An 8,529-nucleotide genomic window follows, 5' to 3' on the forward strand; every position below is an offset into this window, starting at 1 on the left:
AAGAGCCAGTTGTTCGTCTCGAAACGCAGGCAGCGTCGCCGGACCTCGGGGTCCCTTCCTACGTGGTGCCACCAGTGTGGCTGGGTGTACCAAGTAATGAGATCACCCTAGGTGAGGCAAAGCTTATACTGAGCGACTTTGGAGTTGCCTTTCGCCCAGGCGACAAGTCTCGATTCGAGTCATACACACCCCTTATCCTCCGTCCGCCTGAGGCTTTTTTTGAGCCCGCAACGCCCCTCGCATTTTCTTCTGACATTTGGAGTCTGGGGTGTGTGATTTTCGAGCTCCTCGCCCATAGGTCGCTTATCGACGGATTCCTCGCACCGCAGGACGAGATTACAGCGCAGCAGGTAGAGCTTCAGGGCCTCATGCCAACCGAATGGTGGGGAAAATGGGAGAAGCGCCCGAAGTGGTACGATGACGGCGGCAAGCCTTTAAGCAACGCATCTGATATCTGGTCTTGGGAACGACGGTTCGAGCAGTGGGTTCAAAACCCGCGACAGTCTAGGAACATGGAAACGATTAGTGAAGAGGAGCGGGATGCGCTGTTTAAACTCCTATGGTGGATGCTTGCATGGAGGCCGAGCGAACGACCAGATGTAAAGAGGGTGATGGAGTCAGATTGGATGACGAGGTGGGCTTTGCCAGCATACCAGAAAGGCTTGGAGGGGCTTTGACCTTCCCCGAAGCGCACCACTGATCCACGTATTGGACATAACGACTCCCACCAAATTGGACCAAGATTATGTTGGTGTATCTCCGTCTCACGCCCGCCCGCTTACATCAGGTGGCTTGCTAGCGGGAGATGTATTCACAGGATCTATGGAGAGGATGGATCATAGTAGCGTAGATGCCAGCAATGCAGATGCGGCTTGAAAGAGAAGAATCTAGTATTCGAGCGACAGCAACAGGAATGACATGAGGACTTGACTTCGGCTAGTTGAGTCTCTTCCAGGCCGCCACCTCCAGTGATGTATCCCCTGAGGTCGTGATAGATCTCGACTGCAATTCGGTCAAGCGTGAATCTCTCTTCGACCGTCTTCTAGACCTTCTATCATTACTCAGGGTTCATATCATACTTTCATCTCTCCATTCGGCGTGATAAACTTAGATGGAGAACGTGATGCCCTATCAGGAGACCCCTACGGAGCCACGGCATTGGGGGCTAGTCAGGGGCTAAGGGTCACGAGAGCGTATATATAAGGACCGCGGAGGGCCCTTCAAGCTACGGAGGGCTAGAATTGATATGTATCACACCCCTATACCCATGATCTATTGCCTTCCGACTACGCATGGAAGCCCTCCCCACACTGCTCCAAACCAAGCATTGACAACGGGCAATATTTTCCGCTGTAAAAATTCATTTTGGATGTTATTTTACCACAAACCTAACATTTGATCGCGGCAAGAATCTGCTGAATAGCACTGCACCCTGCGTACAGCCTTGCTCTGATAGTTGCGCCTACCTTCGATACATGAGCTGCAGCAACTTTAAAATCCAGCATCCCGTCATTTATCGATGACAACGGCCCACGTAGTCCCCAGGTCCGGGACTAATATAGCTATAATACGTCCACTCTCTCATGAATCCCTTGTCCCAGTCGAACACCAAAGTGCCCAGCAAAATAGAGGTAACCAAACCAATAGCCAGCATCACATTCGGCAACAAAATCAGTGACAGCTTCACCCACCAACTGCCAATCAACTGTCCGCGCGTCAATCCCTCCTCAAACATCGCCTTGCGCCTGTTGAGCATGTCTACCTCCTCCAAGTAGCTGATGAAACGCATGACATGAACGAGAATGAAAGATCCACTCATACCGATCACATCAGCAAGTCGCATGAGAATGGTGCGTTGCAGACCACATGAGTATTTGGCTTTGAGGACCATGACCAAGCCAACAAGGACTGTCAAGTTTGTTGAACCAAATTTCAGTTGGCGCATGAGTGGTCGCTTGTCTGGGTACCTGGAAATGTTGACGTCTTTGCCACCATTCGCGCAAGCCTTTAGAACCCTTTCATCCAGGGCTTATGAAACATGTCAGAAAAAGAAACACCTATGGCGCAGGAGGAGTACCGACTCACATTGCTCAATGAACGTGTCGCAAACGGGTGGCAATTCCCGTAACGCGATCAAAGGGGGTTGAATGACCACCACAGGCGGGGCCTGTTCTTCTTTGCAGACTCGAGCAACCCCCCGAAGAGGACAATCGAACCTTGCGCGCACAGTTCCATGCTTCTTACCCAATTCGCTTGACGAGAGAAGCAATAACCTGGCTCCACGAACCAGCACCTCATCAGTAATCTGACCGAGTTTGCCTTCGACTTTTGGAACATGTATGTCGAGCATCAGACAGGCTTGCTGGCTTTCATTCCTCAGGAATTCATCCTGTTCTGGTAGTAGGCATTTCAGAGTGACTTCAAAATTGGTTTCGTTCTGGGTCATACGAATGCGGAAGGTCGATAGAAGCATAGCACCTGGCTCTGTCAACAAGATGCCAGACTTCAAGACCCTCGACGTGAGCCAGGCCCCCGAATACACAAGAAGGCCATCAGGCTTGGGCGACACTCGCGCGTCTCCGAATACCTGTTCTGTTCCAGGACTCGAGGGAATCCATCGATCGGCGGAGTTTTTGCCCGCGCGAGGTCTGGGATAGTCGTTGTACATGATTTCAGCGGGAAATATATCCATGCAGTTGAGAATGACCTTGATTCTGTCAACTGACTCATCAAAGTCTCTCAGTCGGGAGGCCCTGACATCCGTCAGATTGGCAATGATGTCTGGGAGATCCTCGGCTTTGGTAGTATGCCGTCGACCTAGGAGGTTCCATATATCTAGAAGGCGTAGATACTTGACCTCGGGGCTCGGGGGAGCGGCATTGTGCCGGAACTGTTCTAACGGTCGCCTCTGAGCCGAGATTGAGCTTGTTGCCAGCCTTAAGGCACGATAGATCAGGTCTTTTGTGATATTCTCCGCTGGCTCGGTGCCGTAGAACAGCCCACCCTTTGCAACAGTGGCGTGGTTGATTGGCGGTCCGTCAATCCACCGATTCGCGGCAGCAATGGTGGTCCACCCGAGACGCTCCCCGAACCAGTAGACCCCTATCACAGGGCCATACCAGAATGGCTTATCATGAGCGAACATCCTCATGTCTTGCGCGAAACGATCCTCAACAGTGATCGAAACAACTGTGTCTTTGAATTGGAAAAGGCAGTTCCGTGCAAGAACCCCTTCTTGCAGGGTCCAGCACCGCGTGTTCCATTTAGAAGTTGCCGTCCACGCAGTCAGTTCCGCAGTAGAGCGTTCTGAGATGCTCATATTTTCCAAATCGCGATCCACAACAAGGACTTGAGCGGCTGCAGTATAGATAAGTGCCATTCTGCTGATGGCCTTTTGTCTTATGTTGGCATATTGTGGAGACACGGGAATGCAGAGAGTATCCATCCAGAAGAGTGGGCTTCGTTTAGGCGTTCGAGTGGATTTCTCGCCGAGTTGGTCATGCGACGATAGGGATTTGGCGATCCTGGTGAGCCGGCATGTCGGCAGTGCGTTCTTTTCGGGGTTGCCCATCCCGTCAATCCACACATGTGACATGGCTGTGTATTGCGCATCCGAAAACGTTGAGCACGCCTCAAGCTCTAAGAAAGCTTCTTCATCCGCTGCTATCTTGATTCTCACCAGCGGAATCTTATCATTTTCGATAATGCGCATAAGGTCCTTTTCAGGCAGGCTGACCAGAGCGCACTGACAACCATCAATAACGTGACGCGCGCTCTTGGTGGACGCGCTGGTGTTGTATGCTTTGCAGTGGAGATAGGTACAGGCCCCATGATTGATATCAGGGCCCTCATCACGGTCCAGAAAGCTGAGATAGTAGACCATGAGGTGCTCGGCGCGGCAAAAGACGGTGATGATCTGTGAGTGACACCAGCCGTTGTCTTTGAGCCGGTCAAATAGCAGTCGTTGCACAGGTGTCAGTTCATCAAGCTTGACAGATGCGTCCTCAAGCACTGTAACATGGGGAGCCCGAGTCGATGTCAGTGTAGTTGTTGTCAAGCCATAGAAATCTCCGGCCAGCAAGCCAGTGTCAATGAAGCCACTGATGAAGTCCGTCAGTATTCTGATTGACAAGAAGATGGCAATGCTCGGCTCATCGTCCGTGACCACCCGTTCCAGCCTTTTGCTGGTGTCGACAGCCGTTTGAAGTCTGTGCTGGATTGTCTTGATACGCCCTTGGCTGTCTGCTGATCGGAGGTCAAGAGTGACCTGGGTCATAATCGCCTGCAAGGCTGTGGCATCGATCGATTGCCCGTCGCTGCTGATGAATCGAGATCTTTCCACAGAACAACCGAGTAGACCGTCGATCAGCCCGAAGAACAGCCATTCTTGGGCGAGGCTGGCAAGCTTCCGGGCGGGGAGTGTGATGTCAAGAATCTGCTTATGTCCACAGCCGGCGCGGTATGGGTACAAGCTGAACTCGTCGTCATCGAGACTAAAGCCAGGCAAATAAGGTACAATGACAGGCGAGAGTCTCGAACTTTTCGGTGTCGCGAGGTATTCCATTCTGTCTGAAGATCTCGATGCCGATAGATGAATGCTGGTTTACGATGAACTTCGGCGGGGTTGTTGCTTTGCCGCAGTAGCGTGTTGCCCAGTTTTGAATCCTTGCACCAACTTTCGGAAGAATGCGTAAGCGCAAGCGGCTTTACTCTCGACACTCAGGGACATGACATTTAACTTGATTCCGACCCCAAGCGAAGCATTCACGACCCATCAAACAAACCCAGGGAATTCCAAGAGGAAGTATGTCGCAAAATGCAGCTTGTTGCAAAAATATTAAACAGATTGGCTTCATGATGCAGCATTTGGTTCTAGGTTCAACCGTTTTCAATGAGCATACCTACAATGGGACTACAACCCCCTTCCTATCCTGAAAGCATGTCGCATGCCCACTAGAATACTTTTACCCAATCTGCTGGTGTTCAATCCATCATTTTACCCATGATGGAAGCCGAGTCTCGAAATAATGCACAAGCATCGAGGTGAGCCTAACTGAACCTCATTGCCACAAGACATTCATTCGCCCCCGATTGTACAATTCTTGCCTAAGGCACTGATAGGTCACCTCTTCATCTCGATCAATCCAAGTTCAAGGCAATATCGTTCGCAGCATCACCACCGCTATCACCACCACAGAGCCCTATCCTGAAGATGTCAACGCCTAGTCTGGTATCCGTGTTCAAAAGATATCCTAAGGAACTCTTTCGCGTGAACAACGGCTATGCGGTCAAAGTGCGCCCTTGGTCACCCAGGCGACGAACGTACGACATTGTGGCGGAAAACGGAGTCGTCCAATCGAAGGCTCTCGAGCCATCCAGCTACATAGGTCAGTCATCCAGAAAGGAGACAACGAGCCGGTTCATATCCTCCTGATCCTGATTATGAACGTACTAGCCCCCAACGGCGCATCCATGAGGCCCAATTCGCCCTACCAGCAATCGCTGGTGTCCTGGCGTTTCCATGGCAGTGACACCATTGTCTATTCAGTTGCCGAGGGTAGGTGAACAGCACTTAACTGCATCCTTTTACCCCTGACGCGACAATAAAGAGACATTAACAAATGCGGCGAAGGAACCACACTTCCTGAAGACCTTCTCCTAGTCCACGAGCGGTCAGACCACTACTCCCTGCAGCCATCAACGGCAATGGGTCTTGAAGGTGAGTTCTCGTGTATTTTGGATGCTGTGATTGAAGGTTGATCCACATTGGAAGAGCTGGAAGTCAAGATCACACGCTTCTTCATGGCCAATGCCAAGGCGTTCACGAGGGAGCAGTGGCTGGAAGCCTATCCAAGAGCCACCGAGGCCTCAGATTTTCGGAAGACATAGCAACGAAGTTGACTACCTGCGATTCTCCTTCTTGTTATTGTGGCAATAGACAGGTGATATCTTGACAGAGTGCCACGCAAGACGTTGAATATTCAATGCTTTCCCTTGTGAACAGACTGCGCGAAACGTCGCATTGGGCATGTCAAGCTGGGATATTCCACCTGAATGTTTGCCAAAGATGGCACACAGTGAACTTGAAACTGGGTGAAAAGAACTCATACTACCGACAATTACCTCTAACCCAGTCGTCAATTTGTGTGCTGAAGTTGCCCCTGAGACCTAGACACCAATGGAGCTTTATGCGGCCCCTCGACGGCTAGCAGACGAAGCTATTGAGAGATTTCAAGGGGTCCAATGTGGTCGTCTATGCGATTCCCGAGGGTAAGCCGTCTACCCAAGTCCCCATCGTCCAGGAATCCCGACTCTCAAAGGCAACATGTTGCCCGACGACCTGATTCAGTTTCGCTGTCATCGTTTTGTAGCGCATGCAGCCCACCGATGTCGCGGACACTGCAGTTGATTGCTTTCAATGGGTACTGTTTTTGGATGATCGTAATGCACACTGAGTAGGAGACAGATGCGATATTCTATAAATTTGCGCCGTAGAGAAAGAGGACGAGAGTTGACACTTTTGGACTATGTGCCTGCCAATTTTAGGTGGGCCCAGCTCTGCACTGTCGCTATTCCTGCGCTGTCGCTATCCGATAGGTTATTGAGGACCCTCGGCCAAACTAAACACTGAGACTTGTTAGGCCGTTGGTTTGTTACATCCCCATGAGTAGGCACCTTGCCTATCTTCGCACTGATCATCATCGCGTCAACTCCCTTAAGGTAGGAAGATGAACCGCCCCTTTGTCGCCATTTTCAGACGTGCTCGCAGCACTGTCCTCCAAACCCGACCGCAAGTCGTGATTCGACGACAGTTTTCAGCCAAGGCGATATACTCGTCGTTCCCTGCCACTCTTCACTATTACGCCCCTAAGCCCGTCTCGTCCCTGTTCGATTCCAAGGAGGAAGATGAGAGGCCACATGATATTTCTGACGAGGGAGTGACTGTAGAGCCTAGCGGCATTGTGTATCCGGCCTTCAACAGATCTGGTTGGTAGTCTGGCCAGCTTCCATGGAACACAGGGCTGAACCCTTGACAGTTTCGAATGGCGCCGTCATGTTCCCCAACACGTTCATGATGCAAGAGCTCATTCGCATGCACTTTGACTACGTGCTTGACCGAGAAGATGAAGGGCACGAGGTTGACACGCCATTTGTGTACACCATTGCTCAGGGTAGGAGCGGATTCCATGAATGCAATAGCCGTGTAACCTGACATAAACGAAATAGGAACCCCAATCCCTAGCCACCTCATCCTCATCAACGAGTATATGTCCAGGTTCACGCTTCAGCCATCGCGTGGCATGCCGCTACAAGGTCTGAGCATATCTATCCACCTTACCAAGTTACGGCGCTAACACTGAATAGAATTGAACCAGTCACTGGATAAGTTCTATGCCCAGTACGCCCAGAAGGAAACGGCAGAGAGCTGGCTGGACGCACATGCTTTCAAAGACGCTGTGGCAGATGACGCTGATCCCGTATGGATGGCTAGATAGATCAGAGGGTGCGCTTCTATTGCATCCCGTTGGCGACATTGAATTCGGCCGCGCCAGCCGAGCAGTGGCTCCGCCGCTGCGTTGCACCGACGTGGCGTGGCATGGCGTGACCGGAAAACGGCGTCTGCTTTGTAACAGTACTGTACTAATACTAGAGGCGAATAAGGACTCAATGTATATTAGCTGACTTGGGCAACCCGTATTTGGATTTAAGTATTGCGATCCTAGGGGTAAACGTTAGTTTCATTGACCTCAACTATCTTAGGCGAAATTGTATCAAAGAGTAAGCTATGCATATAAGTAAGTGGCATGTATCTATCGTTCGGCGGACGGGACCATGAGAACAGAACTAGCGTTCCTCCCCGTGCTTCACGTGTGGGCGCCGTTCTAACATCCCACTCGACTGGGCAGCGTACCAATCTGACGTAAAAGACAACATATCTAGCAAGTATCTTGATTTCAGACATGGCAATGGCATCGCCGTGCATCAGCTTGAACTCAATGACGCAGCTGACTAAGGTCCGTTGAACCCCGCATCGCACCAGCATTGGCACAATGGTAACGAGCTGTTCTCCGGTTCGCTGTCGGCAGTCCTCTTGTTCTAAGAAGGTCAGTCAAGGCATTCTGTCAAGAGAATCATGTTCAATGCATGACACCATCGCAGCGGGGCCTCGCCTCATCTCATGCTCCATCAAGCCCCATCGCCTTATAAAGCGATTCCTCGTAGCCGGCCGACCTTCTTGAGAGAGACATCTACTTGTTGCTGCATTGAAACATCACCCCTCCCAAGAGAGCCTGCCCATCATGTCCGCTCCGTTCCTCGACCACCTCGTCATTCTCCTCCCCCACTCCGCCCTCATCTCCCCGCCCGAATGCTCCGCTCCGCCTTCCACCTCTATCCCGGCGGCCAGCACGCGGACAACCGCACCGCCAACACCCTCGTCCTCCTCCCAGACGGACCTACCTCGAGCTCATCGCCTTCCTGCCTGACGTCGCCCCCGAAGACCGCGCCAGCAACCCCTGGGACGCGAGC

At 51.6% G+C, this 8,529-nt stretch overlaps 3 protein-coding genes across 3 annotated transcripts; 2 read left to right on the forward strand and 1 right to left on the reverse strand.

Annotated features, from left to right (window-relative positions):
- Positions 1-1,513: 1,513 nt before the first annotated feature.
- VDBG_08330 (HET domain-containing protein) lies at positions 1,514-4,564 on the reverse strand (the record flags this gene model as incomplete). The annotated part of the gene is made up of 2 exons (XM_003001239.1): positions 1,514-1,908; positions 2,086-4,564. 2 exons carry the CDS (start codon positions 4,562-4,564, stop codon positions 1,514-1,516), a joined length of 2,874 nt encoding a protein of 957 aa, XP_003001285.1.
- An 878-nt stretch (positions 4,565-5,442) lies between these two features.
- VDBG_08331 (conserved hypothetical protein) lies at positions 5,443-5,662 on the forward strand (the record flags this gene model as incomplete). The annotated part of the gene is made up of 2 exons (XM_003001240.1): positions 5,443-5,557; positions 5,610-5,662. The coding sequence occupies 2 exons, from the start codon at positions 5,443-5,445 to the stop codon at positions 5,660-5,662; spliced, it is 168 nt and encodes a 55-aa protein (XP_003001286.1).
- Positions 5,663-7,009: 1,347 nt separating this feature from the next.
- On the forward strand, positions 7,010-7,496 carry VDBG_08332 (predicted protein; the record flags this gene model as incomplete). The annotated part of the gene is made up of 3 exons (XM_003001241.1): positions 7,010-7,172; positions 7,228-7,314; positions 7,366-7,496. 3 exons carry the CDS (start codon positions 7,010-7,012, stop codon positions 7,494-7,496), a joined length of 381 nt encoding a protein of 126 aa, XP_003001287.1.
- Between the last annotated feature and the right edge of the window lie 1,033 nt (positions 7,497-8,529).

This window comes from Verticillium alfalfae, genomic scaffold (assembly GCF_000150825.1).
Source record: "Verticillium alfalfae VaMs.102 supercont1.12 genomic scaffold, whole genome shotgun sequence".
In the NCBI taxonomy this organism is placed as follows: Eukaryota; Fungi; Ascomycota; class Sordariomycetes; order Glomerellales; family Plectosphaerellaceae; genus Verticillium; species Verticillium alfalfae.